The sequence below is a fragment of the Spodoptera frugiperda genome, chromosome 31, assembly GCF_023101765.2.
Source record: "Spodoptera frugiperda isolate SF20-4 chromosome 31, AGI-APGP_CSIRO_Sfru_2.0, whole genome shotgun sequence".
Taxonomy (NCBI): domain Eukaryota; kingdom Metazoa; phylum Arthropoda; class Insecta; order Lepidoptera; family Noctuidae; genus Spodoptera; species Spodoptera frugiperda.
The window spans coordinates 1,018,341-1,042,612 of record NC_064242.1 but is presented as its reverse complement, the minus strand read 5'-3'; the positions used below and the strand labels follow the sequence as shown (position 1 = coordinate 1,042,612).

General features: G+C 39.0%; 1 protein-coding gene across 1 annotated transcript; it reads left to right on the top strand.

Moving 5' to 3' along the window:
- The first annotated feature begins 7,132 nt into the window (after window positions 1–7,132).
- Window positions 7,133–24,170, top strand: LOC118276279 (integrator complex subunit 7). The gene is made up of 17 exons (XM_050707225.1): window positions 7,133–7,304; window positions 7,381–7,795; window positions 8,073–8,185; window positions 8,434–8,567; window positions 8,895–9,083; window positions 9,495–9,649; window positions 10,323–10,449; window positions 10,719–10,933; window positions 11,194–11,382; window positions 11,952–12,082; window positions 12,478–12,728; window positions 13,313–13,461; window positions 20,458–20,662; window positions 21,261–21,484; window positions 22,965–23,043; window positions 23,483–23,677; window positions 24,043–24,170. The coding sequence occupies exons 1-17, from the start codon at window positions 7,217–7,219 to the stop codon at window positions 24,097–24,099; spliced, it is 2,916 nt and encodes a 971-aa protein (XP_050563182.1). The 5' UTR covers window positions 7,133–7,216; the 3' UTR covers window positions 24,100–24,170.
- The last annotated feature ends 102 nt before the right edge of the window (window positions 24,171–24,272 follow it).

Sequence of the window (24,272 nt, the reverse complement as noted above, 5' to 3'; positions counted from 1 at the left end):
TTCACAGTAAATTATCATTGTAATAGGATAGGTATCTGCAATATAAACGATTGAGCCGCCGCAAATATTATGCGCATATTTATAGACTTAAATACGCGTCAATCGAGAATTACATTTTAGGGGGGAAATGCTTTAATGTGATTGTAAACTGCCGTCTTTTTCTTTTTCTAGATATTCATGCTTGAAAATGTAGGTAAATAAACCAAAATAAACAAATAAGAAATAGAGTTTGTATCATTATACCGAACGTCGCACGTTTAATTTTATACAATATCTAATTATATGATATTTTTTGTTACATATTAGAATAATCGGGTATTCACATAGGTACCTACACAAAGGTAGACAGAAATCTAAAGTACCTATATTTATTCAAAGAAATAACAACCCACTGCGATCTGCCGACGCCGTATTAAACAAAAATTAAATATGTATTCTTATAAAATAAGATTCATTTCCATAGCCAAGAAACAGTAAAACAAATTGTTTTTTATAATTACGCCCTGGGAACCGAAACGACTGTTCTCATTGAGTACAATTTTACCTCTAATACATAGTACTTACACTGGTTAATTAAAATTTTACCATCAGATAAAAATATAAGTAATTAAGCAAGTATTATAGCGCTGTCGAGTGCTCGCATCAAGTGTAATAGAAATTTTAAGCGTATTCCATATTGTTTTAACCATCTGATAAAGAAACTACAAGATTTATATCTTTACGTGAAAAATGGCTGAGCTTTCGCGGGCTTTTTGTTTAAAGAAATAGAGATTAGTGACTGTTTTTGAACGTAATTCGAAAAATAGTTATTTATTACTAAATCATCACTACATAGCATAAAACAAAGTTGCTTTTTCTGTCCGTATATCCCTTTGTATGCTTAATCTTTAAAACTAAGCAACGGATTTTGATGCAGTTTTTTTAATAGATAGAGTGATTCAAGAAAGAATATTTATGCGTACTTATACCTACATCACCATCACCCATGCGAAGCTGTTAAAAAAATTAACGTCAAATGCTAGATTGAAATACATTCGAATTTTGAATTGAAAACAACACCTAACCATTTTCTTTTTTCACATAAACGGCATCTTGGCGCAAAGGAAAATATAAATTGAAATATATCTTATTAAACCTCCTTTCTCCGTCGGAAATAGAAACGTGAGCTACAAAACGGCTACTAGATATTACCAATAATAAGAAAGCTTAAAGCTGGCACCATGTTATCTGTTCGAAGCTCAATAAACACTTGCACTATTAAGATAACACAAATATTTATTTTGTATTAGGATACTTTAGATAACGTGGTGGCGTCATACTAGTTTTTAATTTTTATAAAGTATGTAAAATTAATAAGTACTAAAGGTTTTTGACCTTTGAAAGAAGTTAGAGAATAAGAATGACTTTTGTTTACTTAAAGCTACGCATTAAATTATTATAAATAAAAAGTGTTCCTAATTCCTAAAATTCCGTTAGCACTGGCCACTACAAAAGTGATTAGAGCGAACAGCAAACAACTGTCTGGTCTCCCTTCATTCACATATTGACACAAGCGTATAATAGGTGCGATCGCGAGCATCCGACATGATAGCGACTCCAAGTGCCCCGCAAATATTTGTCGCCAGCAATCACCGAGCCGATTTATTCCTAATCCGATGCGACGCGACAGACACCATAAAAACATTATCGCAAACCCCATACAATGATGGCACAATAGTCCGGGACAAAGCCATTCATCCCTACACTCTCGCACTGTATTTATTTACACTGAATAATATACAGATAATAAATAGCGTTTTTTTTATTTCAGAACGCAGCCGTTGGTGTCAAAATTGACGCCTGTCGTGTCGTGGTTGGTGTACCCAAATCTACAATTTTAACGGGATAAAATATTATTCATTGGATGTGTCAAATCTTCATTTTGAATAGATTATTTCTCATTTACATACGCTTCCTTGATATCTTTGTTATGTTAATCTTAATTTAGACAATAATTATTCAAACTTATTAAAGAATTAATTAATTATAAACAAAATCTCTACAAGCGTTAAGATTGCAACTCATGACAGTACAAAACAAGTCATGTCAGCCCAAAATTATGGAGAAAATAAACGTTAATGTTTCTAAAATTACCAAAAAACGTCGTCATGCAGAATTACTCGACATAATAATTTAAAGCTTAAATATCTGTGTGTCCCATAAAATGTGTAGCAAAGGTGTCACTGCAAGGTGTGAGATTATTCGCAGATATCGATCTGGGCCGATCAGCGAGCGCTGCCACCATCGCCATTTGTACGCGACCACCACACAAAGGCGGATTACTTCACGATGTTTTGATTGCAGGACCCAAACGTGTGATATTACACGTTTAAAAACCACATTTTAAACCCCCAAAATCTTGTAATTTGAACCTTATCACACTTAAAATTAGAGTTATGCTGCTATAAAGAGTAAGTTTTGTGAAAATTGACGAAGCGTAATGTTTTAACGACTCAACACTTCTCAGAAGATTATTGGGCTCTTTGTGGCAGCTTGTAAGGTATTCTGGCTACTTTAAGGTTTAAGACATTGGAAACAAGGACGGTCGAGATTAAGATACCGTGAATGTAACACTTAGTTTTTGGGGTAAGTAGGAGTTTAAGTGACGTGTGTCTGCTACAAGTTGACGGGCACGTATAAACCTGATTCTTGCAGATTTTGAGAATGATACTGTGTAGCACATACCGTTAGCGAGAGGTGTATAAAATTAATCAGATCTTTAATAATACTACTATCAACGATTTTAATGAAATCTGGTGTCATTTTGGTGTATGTTTGTTACACTCATAGCCAGTTTTATAGTTTCTGAACACTCATTATCCACCAAAAAGATAAAGGAATAAAATTCATATGGTTTTGGTCTGCAGTACTCAACAACAACTATGACTAAGCTACACGCCTCGATGACGAAATTTCCAAATTCAAAGTCATTCAACAGTCGTTAGCTTCAAAATCTCGAACCGTGAGAGAAACTACGGAAACAAAGACTTTAACCGAACAGTAGCTAAAACCAACTTTCACAAAAGAAATATGCAAAAGTCATACGTAATACTAACAATGGTAGGACACAAAATACAATGCTACCCTAAATCTTATCATTAAGGAGCTAATCCTTCAACGAAAGATGGTGATAATAGAACTTAATCCTCTGAACAATTCATTCAAAGGAAAATAGGACAGGAAGACGCCGGAGCCGAGATAATAATTGAAGTAATATTTACTGCGGTTGCAAGGATAGAACTTGGTCTACATTGATGTATTTATGTGCAACTCTTTTACAAAGTGGTTCGCTAGTTTCTTGTACGATAAGGCACACATGACTGAACTAACTGCGTCAACGTAAGAGATTCTATGATTAGGATATATGTAGATTATAGTCTATAGAAAACAAATCATTAGGAATAGCTGTCCTTATGACCAAAAATATTGCGCTTTGCTACATACATTTGCGACAATACATCATTGTGCAAGTTAAAACCAGTAAAACCTGATTTTACCCTAGAGGTCTGACCTAACCATTGAATAAAATAGCGAAGTCTCTTCATATAGGTACAAAGCCCTAAAACCATATACAGGACGATGACAGGAGTATTCACAAAGGGATATATAAACTGCGGAGCTGGGATTTCCAAGAATCCTGTCAAAATAGGTTACTGGCCGCTCGCCATAATCCCTGCAACGTCCGGCATCGATTACTTGCTTTCCAGACACAATACGTAAGCCTCCATTGTGGACAAAAATATGTCAAAATAATGCTTTGTCCATTCCGGAAGGATTAAGTCTTAAGGAAAGGTAACGCCAGATAACGTTTTCAATCAAACATTATTTCGTTTTTGCATAACACTAACCGTTTGATAAAACTGTGATAAGGATGGAACTATGGAACTTTTCAAGAATGGCTCATCCTTTTTTTTTAATTTTGGGATTTGTTTTTGTCGTTTGAAGCAGAAGCATGTTAGACATGGTTATGGTCGGATTATAGAAAACAACAGAAACAAATTTCCTCCTTGCCTAGTGTATACCTATGCATTTCAAAACAGGTGACCCTTTCTATATATCTGTTACATTAATGTAAAAATCACAGAAACCTTGAGAATACACAATGTGTACCACAAACATTAGATTGATAATATTAATTCGACTGCACGTTTGGCGTGGTGGCTGGGCAACTGGCTGCCGTGCAACGTGTAGCGGGCTCGATTCTCGCACGGAGCAACTCTTTGTGTGATCCACAAATTGTTGTTTCGGGTCTGGGTGTAATGTGTATGTGAACTTGTATGTTTGTAAACGCAAATTTTTTTAAACAAAAATAATAATAATCCAATTCAGTAATTCAAACACATCAATTCGAATCGACAATAAAATTTATTTCGACAATTGCTTTAAACACAATAAATTAACTGGATAAATACATCGTTGATAAACATTTATGGCCAAAGTCGGTTCTTCTTATACTCGTTACTTGATCAACGAACGTAGTAGGAGTAGGGGCTGTATGCGTAGGAATAGGGGAGAGCGTAGTCGTAGGCACTGTAGGAATAGGCGACAGGTGCTGTGTATGCACTGTAGGCAGCCACAGGAGCGCTGTAGGAAACCGGGTAGTCGTATTCCACTACCAGAGGCTTTGGCTTAGCTGAGGCGAAAGCCAGGAGGGCAGCGAACAATACCTGTAGGAAGAAAGATTTTAAGTCAGAAATGTTTTTATTAATTTTAAATTGTATAATTATGATTATAATTAAGTGTATCGGAACCGTAGGGCTTCTAGGTGGAGATGGCAAAACTATACAACAAAATTTAACAAAAAGATTTCGTTACGGCTAGAATTATTGAAATCCTCTAAGTAAATTTCTATACAGATGTGAACAAAATAACGTAAGTACATAAAATACCTAACAAAAGAAAATTTAAAACAATTGAACTTAAAATCAACAGAATAATATCTAAAGCAAACTAGGTAGGCAGGAATGTACGCATTTATAACAAAAAGAAAAATCAGTAAAAAGAACTTACGTATTTGAACATCTTGCGGTGGTTTTGGTTTTGTCTGAGGCGTTGGACACGACAGGACACAAGATCCGATGTATAATGATTGATCAGACAACGATCCCCTTTTATATATCATCGAATCGATAAACATACGTGCCTGGTATCGCGCGGTCAAAGGATAAACCGTCAAATTATCCTGCGCACGCGCAGCCTTGCGCAGTGTCACCGGACGGAAAAAGGTATTAGACCAAGGACTGCGCCTGACTCCACTTCTAAGCATGGTGTTATGGTGTTTGACCCTATTCCCGACATGGTATCCCATAAGGATAAACGATTGGAATGTCTATAATTATAGGAAAATGGACGTTATATGTTAATTTGATTTAAAATTCTATTTTGCTGTCAGTGACACATCGCATTATAATAAATTTACAAAAACTATAAGTATTTTATTATAAATATTCTTTTTTTTTGTTCTTTTTGTTTTAAAAAACCGTTGCCTCACACTAGGATTTCCTCCAGTATCGTGGGTGCGTTTACAAACTTACAAGTTCACATAAACATGACACCCAGACCCGAAACAACAATTTGTGGATCACACAAGAGTTGCTCCGTGCGGGAATCGAACCCGCTACCCGTTGCACGGCAGCCAGTTGCCCAGCCACCGCACCAACCGTGCAGTCAATAAGAACCTACTTATATCTATAGAATCGTATACTATTTTTTTTAGTAGACATATAAAGCTCTGGATAGAGACGAGTGGAAGGAGGGTAGGAGGCCTTTGCCCTGCAGTGGGACGACTATGGCTGAAAATAATAAATAAATATGAAGCTGAGGAGTTTGTATGTTTGTTTAAACGCACTAATCTACTACTGGAATGTCGAATCGAATAATTATTTTCGTTTTGGATAGTTCATTTATCAGGAAAGGTTATAAAACATCAATAGGAGCCGAGCAGAACGTCAACAACTATCTACATAGGCAGTATTTGACACCGGTCTAATCCTTTGGTACTATCCCCAGGCATGTAGCTAGGTAACCGCTTCCCGAGCAAACTCGTCAATAAACGATAGATCCCATTAGTAACACGACTAAACATGATTAGCCTTCAATTTGTATAATACGAACAAACTTGAGCTCCGTGCTCCGTTTAATAACAATTTACGTCTAACGAAGTCATGTAACAAAACTCCGTCATTTTGTCGAGCGATCCGCCATGATTAGTGAGTGAGGTACCTTTCGCGCCATTTTCCCAGTAATGGCGACATACACTCCCGTTACAGAGTAATTACCGCCCTTTGAGAGCTGAGCCGAGCATTGCCGGTAAATGCTGCTTTGTCGATAGTTATCCAGGGGTTAGTTTTACTTTTAATAGGTCTGTTCTGGTTTGGTGTTGGGTTGGTGGTGCTTACCTATTAATACATAGGTGTGTTTAGTAATCGCCTGCCAAGTATGGAGATTTTGACACATCCTCTTCCTGGTGGGCCAAAGATAATCTAGCTTCTTTTAGATAAATATTGGAGGTCAAACGTTTCTGAAAAGGTGGTTAAGGAGAACTAAGATTTTTTATTTAGGAAATTTAATATGCGGTCCGGCGGTTATAATTTAACCTTGACGATCAGCAGTAAATGCAAATAATGTAGGTAAGAAGACGATTCACCTATATTATTATCGTCTTTACTTGTACCGGGATTAACACGGACCATTCAATAATTACCGTTCAGTACTTAGCTATAATCTAGCTGTCTAGCAGGCCTGTCTAACAGAAGAAAAGTAAAGTCATTTTAATCAAATGCTTATTAATATTTATAATTTTTTTACTACATCTATTTTCGCAAAAAATACACTAGTAGCGACATCTATGAGGAGACCACTACAACCAAATTTTTATTAGTTTAAATTTGTACAATAGGTGGCGTTGTCAGAAAGCGTATAAAACGTTTTTAAATGCTTTTCACCAATTTTCTTAATGAATACAATATTTTTATTCGAATAACATGTAACAAAATAAAATTATTTTTAGGTATCTAGATAAAAAATAAACAGTCGAGATGCAGTTTCTGAACGTCAACTGTCATCATTTTAAGTGTCAACTGTCAAATATTCATGTTGATTTGTGTTTGTGTCATTGACAAATCAAACTTGTTTGGTATTAATTTGGATTGAAACAAACTGAAATAATAAACTCACAATGATCGGTGTGCGCTTAAACTCTTTTAATGATAGTTCTGGTGAACCAGAACAAGATGCTAACTCAGCGTTAACGGAGTTGGATAAAGGTAAAACTTAACCTTACTTTGTGCTTAAATGTCCTTTGGATACGTACAAAAACTAACAAAATTACACTATTTTTAGGTCTTCGATCAGGGAAAGTAGGCGAGCAATGTGAAGCTATCGTCCGTTTCCCGCGTTTATTTGAAAAATATCCATTTCCTATACTCATAAACTCTTCATTCTTGAAACTTGCCGATGTGTTTCGAATGGGGAATAATTTCCTTCGTCTATGGGTGCTACGTGTCTGTCAACAAAGCGAGAAGCATTTGGACAAGATTCTGAACGTGGATGAGTTTCTAAGGAGAGTTTTTAGTGTGTTGCATTCAAATGACCCGGTGGCTAGAGCCTTGGCTCTAAGGACCCTTGGTGCAGTGGCTGGGATCATACCAGAGAGGCAGAATGTGCACCACGCTATACGTAGAGGGCTAGACAGCCATGACAATGTGGAGGTTGACGCTGCTATCTATGCTACAACAAGATTTGCTGAGCATTCCAAGTAAGAATTCTTATTTAGTCTTTTTAATTAAGAACATCATTTTATTATTTAAAATATGTAAAGAATCATCTTCTTTGAAAACATTTTATATTTAGAAGTAAATAAGTTGACATAGGTACCTATTTATTTCTTATCTGAAAATCTGAAACTCAACTCAACTAAGCTAATATATATAACTAGCTGAAGAAAACTAAAGGTAAAATCATCTTTGTGTTAAAAATTTTACTTTTCAGTTGAGTTTTCTTTTGTATTATTATTAAAATCATTCTGTTTTCAGTGCATTTGCAGTAGCCATGTGCAACAAGCTGTGGGATATGGTGGACTGTGAGAGCACAGCGGCTGAGCGCAGAGCTAAGCTGGTGAGAGCTCTCCGAACAGTGCATGGAGGAGGTAAGGTCTTGGAAAATAATAGAATGGAATGAAAAATAAGATCACATTTGCTACAATGGTTATGTTGAATAACTTGAAAAAAAATTGGTACTTAATATGATCTGAGAATTAGACTCAAAACAATTAAAGTATTGTACAAAAACAGTCTAAAGGGGTGTTCCCCATAGAATTCTAGATTAATTGATTTTTTGCAGAGTACATTTAAAAGTTCAAAATAGATTAGAAACAATGTCTCTTTTATTCCTAAGCTGTGAGAGCCCAAGGAGTCCTGAAGCTGCTCCGTTCCCTGCTGGAGAGGTTCCCGTCGTCTAGTTCTGTGCGCGCCGCTATAACTGCGCTCACTCACATCGCAGCCGACACCGTCGTACATGTGCCTGATCAAGTAAGTATAAATAATTTATTGTTTAGGTTATTTCTCCTCAAGGTCTTTTTATTTTAAAATCCTTATACATAATGGATAATCTCAAACAAAAGATATATGCTAACACAGCACCCCAATCTATCATATATCATATCTAATTAATAGATGTATAATTTTGCGTTTTATCTCTTGCAAAAACATAAAGTACTCTGTACACTATGGAAGCATTAAAGTGATTTGATTTGATTTGAAAAGTTAAAAAAGTAGTTAAATGAATTCTAGACGCATTTAATGAGGTCCCACCAAATTAAAACAATCCCTAATCACATTGTTCTCTCCCTTCCCTAGGTGGAACTCCTCCTCAGTATCTCAGCGAACGACGCCCGGTCGTCGGTCCGTCGCGCGGCGCTGCTGGGGCTGCGCAAGCTGGCGGAGCACGCGGCGCTGTGGCCCAACGACTGCGTCGAGAAACTCGTCCGCGCCGCCTCCGACGCGCAGGAGATGGAGCATACCATGCTCTGTCTGCAAGTCATGCAGGTTGGTAATACTGCCCCATTCTGGTTCTATCATGGATCGTCATTAGCTAAATTTTGACAAAAATTGGGAGATAACTACTATTTGAATTTGTATTTTTATTATATTTCGTGTAACAATAAACGTAATAGTAATACACCAAATAGATATTGTGCATTTCTATCTCATAGGAAATAGTTACCATAAGTAACAATAACAATGAACACTAGAGAAACTACAAAATACTCTCCAAAAAGATGGTTCAATTGACCATTGCGCTAATGCGCAACTGTATACATACACTACCAATACCCAATTCAGTTACAATAACCTATATCTGTGGATTTGCTGACTAAAGATGGAGTTTAGAATTTAACATAAGTTCGAAACAAACTGTGCCATAATGTCTACAAGCATCATAACGTGGTATTCCAGAAGCTAGTGTCGTGCCCGGCGGTATGCGCGGGCGCGGGGTCCCCGGGCGAGGGCTGCGCGGCGCTGCGCCGGTACTGCAGCGAGGCCGCGCTCTCCGCAGACCTCACGCGGGCCGCCACCGCCGCGGACGTACTCACCAGGCTCATCGTGCACTGGTATGGACAGTTTTAGATTTTCATGTAAAGTTAAACATCGGAAATAGCAATAAACATCATAGTGTTATTTTTGGGTAATAACTATAGTTAAAAATTAATTAATTACGTAGTTTCCTCAGTCAAAAATCAATTATTTAGATATTTGAATACAAGAAAATAAAAAATTAAAAGTCAAAGCATTTATTTCAATTAATTTTAAATTAAATACTTTTGAAACGTCAAATCGAATTTTCCGTCAGTCTGTCTGTCAGTGAAGCATGGTGCTTGTTCCAAAGTGTAGCTTCGAATGAAGAAGAACGAGCAAGAAACTCCATCGTTACTCTTTTCAAAAAATTTTTTACAATATCTCTGATACCACTTTAAATAGATAAAAATTGATAAAAATCACCCTTTTGATATAGAAATATTATGACGTCACCCCACGGTAGTATATAATTTCCCTTGACATAACTATAGGATCAGGTTGCGCAAAAGAGAATCCCATTGCGCAACAATATATCAAGAAGCTAGACCTAGCTTTACTGACAATCAGACTGATGGATAATTCAATTTGACGCTTCAAAAGTCCCTAATTTAGGATTAATTGACTTTGACTAACCAAATGTTGTTTCTATTTTACACAAAATCCACACCCGTCATCTTCATGCATATATCAACTAAATTGTGCTTTCAGCTATGAAGAAAACCTTCCAGTAGAAGGAGGAGACTTGATGCTGGCGCTAGAAACCTTGGTCATTGCCACCGGAGAGAATAATAGTCCGAGCAACATCAAGGCGCTGAGAGTTGCACTGCGGTGCTTGGTAAGTTATCGACATAAATTAAATAGTATATACTACACTATTCTTATTTTTTTAAACTGTTTTATTTTTTAAGTGTTTTGTACTAACATAATGCCTTATTCCTTGAGGAAAGATGGGTTGATTCGATGTAGAATTATTCATTCACCCTATTAAGTATAAAAAATCACACTTTCTTAAACAAAATCCTCTATCATTTTCTAGTCGTTCTAACTCACCCAATAGGACTATTAATTACTACAATGAAATAAATAAACGTATTGTCCTCCCAGGTACAGTTAAGTCGCGCAGAGCCGACAGTGTACGCGGGTCGCACGGCGGCCGTGGTGGGGCGCCAGCTGGGCGGCGCCGGGGGCCCGCCCGCCGCCGGCCCGCGGGCCCCCGCCCTGCTCGAGGCGCTGGGGGCGCTGGCCGGGGCCCCGCACGCACCCGCGCATCTGGGGCCCGCCATGCCGGCCCTGCATCATATGCTTGAGCAGATGCAACGGTACTTTATTATTCAGACTTTTATTAGTGATTGATTTCAGACAATAAACTTAAAATGTGATGGTGACAATCTGTGATAATCGATAAACAAAATACATAGTTCTATGGTTTTTAGACATTTTTATTGTGTAAAACTTGCCCCTATTTTTGATTTTATAATGATAATGCTACAATTTTATGCTATTGAAAATTTTACCTATATTGTTCATTACTTAGGTAACATTCCAATACTTCTCAACTCATAGAAAATCTTGTTTCCAGCGACAACACGATCGAGAACCCGGCGGACGACGGCACGACCCTGGTGTTGCTATGTACAGTACTACTGCAGGAGCGGGCCGCGCGGGCCCTCACCCAGCGCGTGTCGCCCGCCTGGCAGGACCGACTGCTGCCCGTCATACAGCGGGCAGATGGATGGGTGCGATACAGGGTCGCCAGGGCTGCGCTACGGTAACTTACTATACTACTCAATTATAACATACTGCAATATACCACAACAAGCTACTTCCGCGCGGTTTCACCCGCACTGCTCGGTTCCTATTGATCGTGGCGTGATGATTTATAGCCTATAACCTTCCTCGATAAATGCGCTATCCAACACAAAAATAATTATTCAAATCAGACCAGTAGTTCCTGAGATTAGCGCGTTCAAACAAACAAACAAACTCTTCAGCTTTATAATATTAGTATAGATAGACAGTACAGCTATGAGTGATTTTGAAGCAAAATTAAATTAAAATAGTCAACATCATCATCATCAGCCTATTCTCGCCCACTGCTGGACATAGGCCTCATGGCACGCTACTGAGTTCGATCTTCAGTTCTACGCATCCAACCACTACCAACTACTTTACAGATATCGTAATTCCACCTGGGAATAATCAACATGAACAGTTTCAATTTTAAATGCTCAATAAAAGCTAATTTTGAGTTTGCGCAACTTCAAAGACATGCGCAAAATTTAGCGCAACACAAATTATTGTTCTGAGTCAGGGTGTAATACCTATAACACGTTACAGATACGGCCACCACCGCCTCGCAGGCGGTATCCTGGCGCGCCTGGCCCAGGAAGCCCCGAGCGAGCCGGCACAACGTTGGCTCACCGCGCTACATCGCGCCGCGCTCGCTGACGCCAAGCTGGTGGAGGAAGGTTTGTGTAGCTTGCTTTGGTAGACATCAAAAAATAATGTTAATCCAAAGATGTTAGATCAGTTTACATTTATTATTATTTATTTGTCTTAGAAACTTAACAATTGTGTGGCCTTAAATATGGACTCGTCAAACTGTTACGTTTGATGGCGAGACGCGCTCATTTATTATTGTATTACTTAAAAAAAATAACAATTAGGTACAATGCCAATGGCAATTAATCTGTTTATTATAAGTTAACCTACTTATACCTCACTCGTCTTCATATCAGTCACAAGACGACAACTGTTGAACGTATCCTTCCGGAGTGACATTCAGATCGGTCCGTTTCTATTAACCTCTCTTTGGTATCTATTCCCTCCCTAGTGTTATGAAAACTCTCAAAATTCCCCACAGGTATAGCAGGTCTAGAAGAAGCTAGTTCCGGCTGGGAGGTGTGCAGTGGGTGGGGTGGTGCAGGGGGTGCGGGTGGCGCAGGGGGTGGTGGGTGCGGCGGGGGGTGCGCGGGGTGCGGCGCGTGCTCCCCGCTGGCGCCGGCGTGGATGCGGGCGCGCGCCGCGGGGCTGGCCGCGCTCGCCCGCACCGCCATCGCCGCCAGGACGCTCTGCACGCAGCCACCGCCCGCCATTGCACATGCCTTCTCGCAGGTATGTAAAATAAATATATAATCCTTTATTTCATTATTTCACAAAATAATTTACATGAAACAGCCACAAATAAGTATTAATCAATAATTATGCTAGTGCACTAGGAATAACTTAATAAGTAATGTGTATAATAATATGATCTCTATCATCACTATCATTATAGAATCAGTAACAAAGCTGTTAGGTAGTCCACCTAGCGGGTTTACCGGGGCTCCGGCTCAAAAAGCAGGAGTAGGAACAGGGTGGTTTTTAGTCAGTAAGAGTTTGACACTCCCTCTCGCCTCGCCCAAGGCGGGAGAAGCCACAGGATAATTTTCCTCCCTTAAAAAAACTTAAATAAAAAGATCAATCACAAAACGTACACTAGTGAACATAGACTTAGATATTCCACTCATTCATATAGTTCTTATTAATGTGTAACATATAATATTATTATGTTGTTTAAAGTCTAGTATTTTTTTTAACTATATTAATTTTAATTATAATAATTTTTGCGCAAACATTGCGCAAAAAAATTTAAGCTTGCGCATCAAGCACTTGCATATAAAACGTTTCAAATAATATCTTCACCGTGTCCCTCGTAGACTAGCCGCGACCCTGCCCTGAAGGCCGGGGCCTTCGCCCCCGCGATCCGCAAGGCGGCGCGCGCCGTGTGGCAGGTGGCCCACAAGTACTCCGCCATAGCGCGCACTGCATTCCACGCTGACGACTCCACGCTACGGCATCTGCAAATGTATCCTTTTATAAAGCAAAAGAATCAGGAAAATCGATTCATAAAAACTATAATTTCGTCGTAAATAAATATACACTTCATAAAGGATTTGAATAAGAGCCTTTTGATTTTTGTTGTCTTTACGTACCGCTAAGACAGGTCAAAATAAAATAATAATTCATATATGGTACTAAAATATTTTTTAACACATTGTTCAATTGTAAGTCTTTCTTATAAGGATATACTCGGTTCCAACACCATACTACAAATTAAGAATAATATTTATATAAAAACTACCATATAGCTCGATAGATGGTGTTGGGATCGAGTTAAATCGCGATATGGTTTCGTTACCGGCAAAACATTAGGGTACTTGGTTTGACAGCAATAAATTTGTCTCGCTCTGAGGTACTGCGTTTCATTGTAGTATCAGTGGCTTCATAGGACTATGTGCCGATATTGTTCATGGTCCTTCGAGCCGGATGGTGTTTTTGGAAGAACACAAATAATTAAAAATAGTTGTGCTAAATGATACGAGATGGTGCTAGTTATTGGTGAACAACAAAACTACATGTGGAAGAAAACGTGCTGAGCTGCTGGCTGTCAAAACATCGGGAGTCATCGTGAAAATTCGAGTGAGTCCCGTGAGTAGTGAAGTGCATTTGTGGACAATAAACTGTGAGTACATTCAAGTGTTATTAAGATAGTTCAAAGTCAGGAATTTAAATATTTGCATGGACTTAGTAAAATAAAGTGTGCAGTCTTGGTCGGGGACTTAGAATAATTTCGATAAAAACGACCAGACGACGAATCCATGCCCGATTTTGCATCGATTTTACAAGTGTCAAACACTTAGAAAAATTTCAATTCACCGGACTTAGAATATTTCTCACTTATTGGGACTTAGAAAAATTACGCCACTTCGGACTTAGAAAATTTCTCTCTTGTTGGGACTTAGTGAATTTATCCTTCACTGGACTTAGAAAAAAATCACATTGGTTGACACTTGCAATAACATAGTTGGAAGACAACATGGAAAGGGAATTGAGAAAGTTGAAGGATGTCAAAGGACAGATTGAGAAGGGCTTAATAAACTTTAAAAAGTCTCCGAAAGACCGGATGAATTACAATTATGTGGATACGCGTCTAGAGATGTTAGAGACTCAATTCAAGAATTTTACTGTAAAATACGAAGGAGTAGTAGGAGAATGTGAAGGTGAAGAACTCTACGAATTCTTTCAGGAAGACATTTATGAAAAGGTTTACGAAACGTATTTAACTTATAAAGTCGAATTAAAAAATGCTCTGTCTCAATTAAAGGTTCACAGTTCCAATAAAGAAGTTTGTGATGCTTCATCTGACACTGTAGTACGATTGCCAAAAATTGTCTTGCCAAATTTTAGCGGAAGATATACAGAGTGGTCGTCGTTCCGGGACTTGTTCGTGTCGTTAGTGCACAATAATAAAAAGCTCGACAATGTGCAACGTCTTCATTACCTGAAAACTCAGCTGTCAGGTGAGGCCGAACAACTTGTGAAACATATTCCTATAACCGATTTGAACTATAATAAATGCTGGGACATGCTAGAGCATAGGTACAATAATAAAAGGTTTATGTCTACATGTATCTTAAATCGTATTTTTAGCCAACGTAATATTGTAAACGAGTCGTCGAAAGCATTGAAAGATTTACTTGATGTCACGAGTGATTGTTTGCACGAACTCACTAATATAGGCATTGATGTTAGTACTTGGGATGTAATTATCATTTATGTAGTAAGCTTGAAGTTGGACGTAGAATCCAGGAAGCAGTGGGAACTGCATGTTTCTAAATTATCCGATGATCTACCCTCTTTTAAGCAGTTTTGCGAGTTTTTGGAGACACGTTTTCGTGCTCTAGAATGCGTAGAACCTAAAAATAAATTAAAGGCCGATTATCATTCTACATCGCATACTAAGGTCATGCACAGTACGACTAATGTTTTATGTCCACATTGTTCTGAGAGCCACAAACTTTTGAATTGCAAAAAGTTTTGTCAGCTGGATGTTGACGGACGTCGCGCTGTCTCACAGTCTTTGGGAGTTTGCTTCAATTGCTTAGGTAATAATCATTCTTCGAAATTTTGTCGTGTTCTTTCAAAATGCCGCATATGCCAGCGTAAACATCATACGCTGCTACATCGTAAGAACCCTAGTGGAGTCTGTGAAGCTACTACGTCTATGGAACCTATCAACCTTGAACCTGAACGTACTTCAGAGCCAGTCCATGATGTCAAGGTAAATATAGCAACTCATTTTGTGAATGAACGAGTGCAGGGTCAAGTTTTATTAGCCACAGCTTTAGTTAAAGCTGTTTCACAAAATGGGTCCTCTCAAATTTTGAGAGCTTTGTTGGATCAAGGATCACAGGCATCTTTTATAACTGAGGCAGCAGCGCAGTTGCTTCGTTTAAGGAAAGTAGTCTCTAAGACTACTATTGCAGGTATAGGAGGTAGTCATAGCAATATGGTTTCTAAACATGTGGTGAATATTAATATTCAATCATTGCATGATCCCTCTTTTATCGTTAACGTAACTGCGCATGTGTTGAATTCACTGACTTCAGTTATGCCAGATGGAAATGTCAACCTTGACAATTGGCCAGAAATTCACAGCATACGTCTAGCCGACCCAAAATTCAATTGTCCTAATAAAATAGATATTTTATTGGGGGCCGAAACGTATTGCCGTATTTTAAAGGAAGGTCTAATCAAGAGCCCTACAGGCTCTCCGGTTGCACAAGACACACATTTAGGTTGGATTGTGTCAGGCCATGTTAGTAAGGCAGATAGGACTCTAAATTCTCATAATACTGTAATTGCAATGCACACTCAAATTGAAGAGAATGAGATGTTAAAACGTTTATGGGAATTGGATTCTGAACCTGCTCGAACGAAAACGTTCATCACGCCTGAGGAACAGGCCTGTGAAGAGTTTTACGCTCAGTCGACAAAAAGAGATGAGAATGGGCGATATGTCGTAAAATTACCTTTTCGTTCCGAGGATCCACCTTGTAAATACGGTAATTCTAAAAATATTGCTGTTAAAAGATTGCTAGGTTTAGAAAGGAAGTTGGGTAAGGATGTTAAATTAAAACAAGAGTATGCTGATGTAATAAATGAATATTTATTGTTGGGCCATATGGAGAAAATCGTCGATGAGGCTGAAATAAATAAAAGTGATGCAGTTTATTTGCCTCATCACGCAGTGGTTAGACAAGATAAACTAACCACCAAGGTAAGAGTGGTTTATGACGCGTCATGTAAAGGAACAAACGGCGTTTCTTTAAATGACACCTTAATGGTAGGACCCACTCTTCAGGCAGATCTGCGACATATTGTCATGAAATGGCGTCAACATCCGATTTGTCTATCCGCAGATATTGTTAAAATGTATCGCCAAATCAAGGTCGCTCGACCTGACACGGATTTCCAAAGAATTGTTTGGAGAGAGGACCCAAACAAAGAGATCGAAGATTTCCGGCTTCTGACTGTCACCTTTGGTACCTCATGCGCTCCTTATTTGGCTGTCAAGTCGTTGCAGCAAATTGCGTGCGATGAAGGTCACAAGTATCCAATGGCTGCTGAAAGGGTGAAGTCAGACTTCTATATGGACGATCTGATGACTGGGTGTGAAACTGAAACAGAAGTAAAAGTTATTTATGATGAAATGAATAGTCTATTAAACCAGGGAGGGTTCCAGTTGCAAAAGTGGACAAGCAATAGACCATCCATATTGGAGAGCTTAAAAGAAACGTCGGGTAGGGACCTGGAAATAAAAATGGATAACGTAACTAAGATTTTAGGACTTACCTGGAACCGGAGCACTGATGAGTTTGATTATTCTGTAAAGACGTCACCTCCTGCTGCATCTGAAACAAAAAGAACGGTTATATCAGAGATATCACGACTTTATGATCCGTTAGGTTGGATAGCGCCATGCATTATAACCTCAAAAGTTTTTATACAAAAACTATGGATTAATGGTATCGGCTGGGATGATGAACTGCCACCAGATCTCTTACAAGAATGGAGATGTCACAGAGCAGAGTTAGAGAAGCTGGTGAATTTTCACATTCCCAGATGGATAGGTAAAAAGGAAAGGGATATTACTATGGAGTTACATGGCTTTAGCGATGCGTCAAATATAGCTTATGCGGCTGTGGTGTATTGTCGCATTGTCGATGCTGATGGGCAAATACAATCGCACCTCATAACCGCAAAGACAAAGGTAGCTCCTATCAAGCAAATATCCATTCCACGCCTAGAATTGTGTGGTTCTGTTTTAGTAGCAAAATTATTGATCGAGGTAGCTGGAGTATTGAACATATCGAAGACAAAAATACATGCTTGGACTGATTCATCAGTTGTTTTGGCTTGGTTGAATGATCATCCAAGTCGTTGGCATACTTACATCGCTAATCGCACTTCTGAGATTCTTAGTTTGCTAGACAATTCACAGTGGGCTTATGTGAAATCTAAGGAAAATCCCGCTGATATTGCTTCTCGAGGAGCGTCTTCAACATCTCTCCTTGGCAATGATCTTTGGAAGCATGGACCGGGCTGGTTAAGAAACGCTCAAATAGACTACACTAGACCTAGTTCAATTCGTACAAATGAGGAAAGGAAACTTATTAATGTTCACACTGCCAGCGTGGTTTCTGATTTTGAAGTCATATGGGGATCTAGGTATTCATCACTTACACGTTTGGTCAGAGTTGTTGCGTATTGTAAAAGGTTTTTGCAGTCATCAAAATTACGTAAAGCAAATATTCAAGTTGCACAATACCTGTCATCTTCAGAGATCCGGGAAGCCTTGAATGTTTGTATCAAGCAAAGCCAGCAGCAATGGTTTTATGCTGAATTGACAGCCCTAAAAAATAAAAGTCCATTAGAAAAGTCGAGTTCTTTGTATAAGTTAAATGTATTCATTGATCAAGACGGAATATTGCGAGTTGGAGGAAGGCTACGGTATTCACCATTACTTGAAGATACAAAGCACCCAGTTGTTATTCCTCATAAGTCAAGTTTGGCTAACTTAATTGTAGCCGACGCACATGAAAAGACTTTTCATGGAGGACAGCAACTGGTACTTAATTTCATACGCACCAAGTACTGGATCAGTCGGGTAAAAAATATTGTAAGAGCTTATATACGTCGTTGTGTTCCCTGTATACGATATGCGGCGACCACGAACCAACAGCTTATGGGAGAGCTTCCAGCTTGCAGAGTGACGCCCAGTAAGCCATTTCTTAACTCCGGTGTTGATTATGCGGGACCTATCAACATTAGAGTCTCCAAGGGTCGTGGACACCGGTCGTATAAGGGATATATCTGTTTGTTCGTGTGTATGGCCACACGCGCAGTACACATTGAGGCTGTTTCAGATATGACAACTGAGGGTTTTCTGGCAGCATTCAAACGTTTCGTTTCCAGGCGCGGTCAGTGTCGGCACATCTGGAGCGACAATGGTACAAACTTTGTGGGCGCTGCTAGAGAATTGCAGATGGTTTTCAACCAAGAGAGTTCTATGTATAAAGACATTGCAACTGCTCTTGCAAACTCTCAAACAGAATGGCATTTTATCCCTCCCCACGCTCCAAATTTTGGTGGATTGTGGGAAGCAGGGGTGAAAAGCGTAAAACACCATTTGAAACGAGTGTTAGGTGACTCCACTTTGACGTTCGAAGAGTTATCTACAGTCCTATCTCAAATTGAGGCATGCCTAAACTCCAGGCCACTGTCTCAGGGCAGTACCGATCCAGAGGATCCTGTACCTCTGACTCCGGGTCATTTCCTAGTGGGTCAACCATTAGTAGTGGCGCCTGACTACAATTATGAGGATGCCACTGTTAGCACTTTACGCAGATGGCAATTAGTGCAGCGCATGGTGCAGCACTTCTGGCGTAGATGGAAGCAGGAATATTTAACAAGTTTTTTCCAGAGACATAAGTGGAATGTTCGTAATCCTGACTGTAAAATAGGTGATGTAGTTTTAATAAAAGAAGATAACTTACCTCCTGCTAAGTGGTTGTACGGCAGAATCGTAGAACTGCATCCGGGTAAAGATAACTTGACGAGGGTTGTCACTGTTCGTTGTAAGGGCACTATGATTAAACGTCCAGTTTCAAAATTGTGTTTTCTTCCTGTTACTGAATAATACAAATTTTGTATTGGATTAATTTAATTGTTTGAAATGAAAGTTGCGTATGTTTTGATAAGAGTTTTAATTTTACTTATAAAGAAACTTTATTGTTACACTCTGTTTAATTCAACAATGTATTTTACTCTTATGCACTCTTATGTATTAGTTACAATGTTTATCTAAGATAAATTAGTTTATCTAGTACCTAACTATTATTAAGCACTTGTTAAGTAATTTGTTGTATTTATTTTGTCATATTACTTTGATGGAAACCATATGTATCCGACCCAATGTTTATAAGAAAAAAGCCGTCCATTATTTTTATCATACAGTCCATTGTTCTTTTAATTACTAAGTTTTTTCATGGTGGGCGGTACGAAAAGGAACATGTTCCTTTTGGTGGGCGGAATGTTCAATTGTAAGTCTTTCTTATAAGGATATACTCGGTTCCAACACCATACTACAAATTAAGAATAATATTTATATAAAAACTACCATATAGCTCGATAGATGGTGTTGGGATCGAGTTAAATCGCGATATGGTTTCGTTACCGGCAAAACATTAGGGTACTTGGTTTGACAGCAATAAATTTGTCTCGCTCTGAGGTACTGCGTTTCATTGTAGTATCAGTGGCTTCATAGGACTATGTGCCGATATTGTTCACACATTGAACACCGTGGTGGTCACCCGTGACCGGCGCTAGCGGAGGATTTGCAGATATTTGTTGGCAGTCAAAGACTTTATCAAAACAATTTGACTATCCCATCATTTTGCTAACATTCTCTTAAAAAGACCCAAGTGAAAGTAAATATTCCTGAACAAAGCCCGTTCAGCTCCCAGCACACATACAGCCAGCTGGCGCAGTTCCTGGAGCGGGTGACGTCCAGCAGCCAGGAGCGGCCCCCGGAGCTGGACGCCGTGGACCTGAAGCCCGCCACTCTGGAGGAGAAGATAGCTCTGTCTGCCAGCACACAACTTGCTGAGATCTCCAGCAAACTGTTTGATAATCCCACTACTGGCCCAGGAATTACGCACAGGGTAAGTTTAGATTGACTATATAGAAAACATATTATGTATCGCATGGCTCTACGTTCCAGCATATTAAGGGTTAATTGAGTTGTTATTACCAGCCGAAATAATATGTCTATTGTTATTGTTACATATAACATTCTTACATTATTCCTACATATAAAAGATACCTGTTTTATTTACTAAATGGCGCTAAAGATCTGTTGCGTTTGTTGATCGCGTGGTCCTTAGACAGAAGGAGATTAGGGTTTTTCAGTTCTTCGATAATTTATAAAATGACAGATATTTTGACATATCGGAGGTTATATGGAGATTTTTGAAACATATTATCTTTTGCCCGTGACTTCATGTATTGATCAGACAAAAATGTTGTTTAAGCTTATTGTACTTTATTGAAGAAACCTTTAAAAATTGGCTATTTGCAGTCATTATGCACAAATCAAATGGAAAGTTACGAGCGCATAGTTGTGCACAACGCTTTAGTCGCCAGCTGGCTACTAACGGTTAATACACCGCGACTCATTTGTTAACAACTTGTACTGAATGTTTGTATTTATATATGCTGTAGGCCGCAGCAAGAATTTTCAAGAATATAATTTGTGTTTAGCACATGGAGGCGGTGCTGGCGGCAGTGTCAGCATGCAGCGGGGGCGCGGTGTGGGCGCGGGGCGTGTGCGCGGGTCGCGCGGGGGGCGCGCTGTGCCGCGTGTCGCTGTCGCCGGCGTGGCGCGCCGCGTCCTCCGCGCCCAGCGACCACGCCGCCACGCTGCCGCTCAGCCACCGACTCGCGCTCAAACTCGAGGGGGTCGTACTGCCGCCCGTACCGCTCAGGTATGTCGCTTTACTACCGGACGGAATTACTGTAGATGACAAATTGCAATGGGGTCAATATGAGAGCCCTGTAATTAACTGAAAGTCAAAGTCAAAGCATTAATTTCAATTAATCCTAAATTAGGCACTTTTGAAACGTCAAATTGAATTGTCCGTCTGTCAGTCTGTCTGTCAATGAAGGTAGGAGCTCGTTCCAAAGTGTAGCTTCGAATGGAGAAGAACGAGCAAGAAACTCCATCGTTACTCTTTTAAAAAAGAAATTTTTACAATTTCTCTGATACACTATTTATCTATTATATATATGTAGGAACAATGTAACTACAATACGTCAAAACTAACGGGACAATAAAACCAATTTGTAAAGAAAATAAAATAGCGGGTTATTTCAAACATAGTGCCCACATATGTACACTTACAATTTTGAAATAATGCTTCTATACAAATAATAATAATATATAATTTAATCTTTCACATAAAAAAAAAATCTAATTAGACTAGTAGAATGCATTTATGTCAGCTTGGAGTTGTCATGCTCACTCAAAGGTCTCATTGGCGGTGGCACGGGCATTGGATCGTTCGATTCCCTGCAACATGGTTGAGTTGGGCGGTGCTGGTGTACGTGTCATGTTCGTGAACGGGCGCTGTCAACTGGGACTGGTCAGCTCCAGACTGCATTAATTTTTATTGTCCTCTAGGTTATTTTCTTTTTCTGTCGCTTTGACTGTATATTAGTTTTACATTGTTCTCACATAGTTGAAGCAATTGAAACAATGTAACCAAGAATTGTATTGTAAATCTGATTGAAAAAAAATAACCTATGGAGTTTCTTGCTCGTTCTTCTCCATAGGAATCTACACTTTGGAACGAGCAAATAGACCAACTAGAGGACTGACCGACAGACGTTATTAATATTATTATATTTGCTTTGACATTCAAAAGTGCCTTCCTAGTCTATTTGAAATAAATAATTTTGACTTTGACTTTGACACTCTACTACCGTCTGCCTCAGCCCGTATCAAACTAAAATCAAACTAAAAGTCAAAATTATTTATTACATATTATTATATTTACCACATTTATTTGTGAATAAGCATGGTAAATATCCCGTTTCAAGTTCTAATATCAAAATTATTTATTTCAAATAGACCGGAAAGACACTTTTGAACGTCAAAGCAAATATTACAATATTAAAATAAAATGTCTGTCTGTCGGTCAGTCCTCTAGTGAAGCTATTTGCTCGTTCCAAAGTATACATTTCAATGCAGATTTCAATGCACGTCCTACTACTTTCCTATCAAGCTATGTAATAGCCCAATCCTTCCCTACCCTACAAGTTACTCACGTAACTGTTCGTGTGAACTCAACTAATTTCAAGCCAAGACACATAATCATCAACAATAAACACATAAAGCGTAATGATTGCGTTAAGTCGTATTGATGTTTGCGCATACAATTTTTATCCTTATATTTTCTTTCCCAGTAAACGCCAGAAGCCGCGCCAAGTGAAAGGAGTTCAGATCACGGTGACTGCGACACCGCATCCTCGCACTAATGAGAAGGTAGATCCTTTTATTTTAATTAATGTAATGACTGCCTACCTACTGACTACCACAGTTACCTTCATTTAAGTCCTTTTGTAATAACTATCATGAAACACACGAAATTAACTAAAAATCACGGTTTACTCACGTAAATAAATGGAGAAAAGCTCTACTACTTTCGAATCACAGAGGGACTCTTCATCATGAGCAGCGTGCGCAGATGCGGCGACGTCGCATAGCCTACTGTCTATCGTACTGTCAGTAGGCTGCGCGACGTCACTCCTACTGCGCAATATTTACGTGAGTAAACCGTGATTTTTCTTCTCGAACTCGAACTTCCTTGAACTCTTTGTTAATTAATTTAAATCACTATTATAAAAATACTGACATATAAAACAGCAATATTCTATCCTAATCATATAAGCATAAAGTTTAATTAACACAACATTGTCCTTAGACGGTGGAACTGAGCAACATCCCGCCGGTACTGACGGCGGTGCAGACGGTGACGCCGGTCCGTGACTTCTTCTCCGCGCAGCAACTAGTGTCGGTGTCCACGCCCGGCCTGTATACTGTCGCCGTGGAAGCCGCCTTCGTCGATGAAAACGATCAGCTGTGGAACACTGGGCCTAGGACTGCTATCGTTATTAAGGTAAGGAGTTATTTTAACTTGCAATGTAAGTAGGTATGTGTGTGTGATGTGGAATCTTGTAGCTAAATTGGGCTGAAATTTTGTATACATACTAGCTACCTCCACGCGGTTTTACCCGCTCTGCTCGTCGATCGTAGCGTAATGTTATGTAACCATTACAAATGGACTATCCAACACAAAGACATTTATTCAAACCGGACCAGTAATTCTGGAGATTGAAACTGAGAGTGTTCAAACAAACCAACAAACTCTTCAGCTCTATGTATTAGTAAATATATATACATATATAGATTTCAATCATTAAGGTTACGTATTCATATCGTCAATCAAAAAGGCTTGTATGTTAACTTTGATATTCGTTTCAGGCTCATGAAGATCCGAGTGTGAAAGGAAGCACGCAGGCGACGCGCAGCAGATTTTAAATTAATCTCTAACGAGGGAAAATTAACATTCAATTGTTGAAAGGAGCCGAACTATATATTTGCTGAAGACGCTAAAACTGTTTTGCCCCATCGAGCGGCAGCATTCGTGATGGGACAAAGTCGACATGAAACAGCCGGCAGGACCGATGTTTCAAGGTTAATTTCAAACCCAA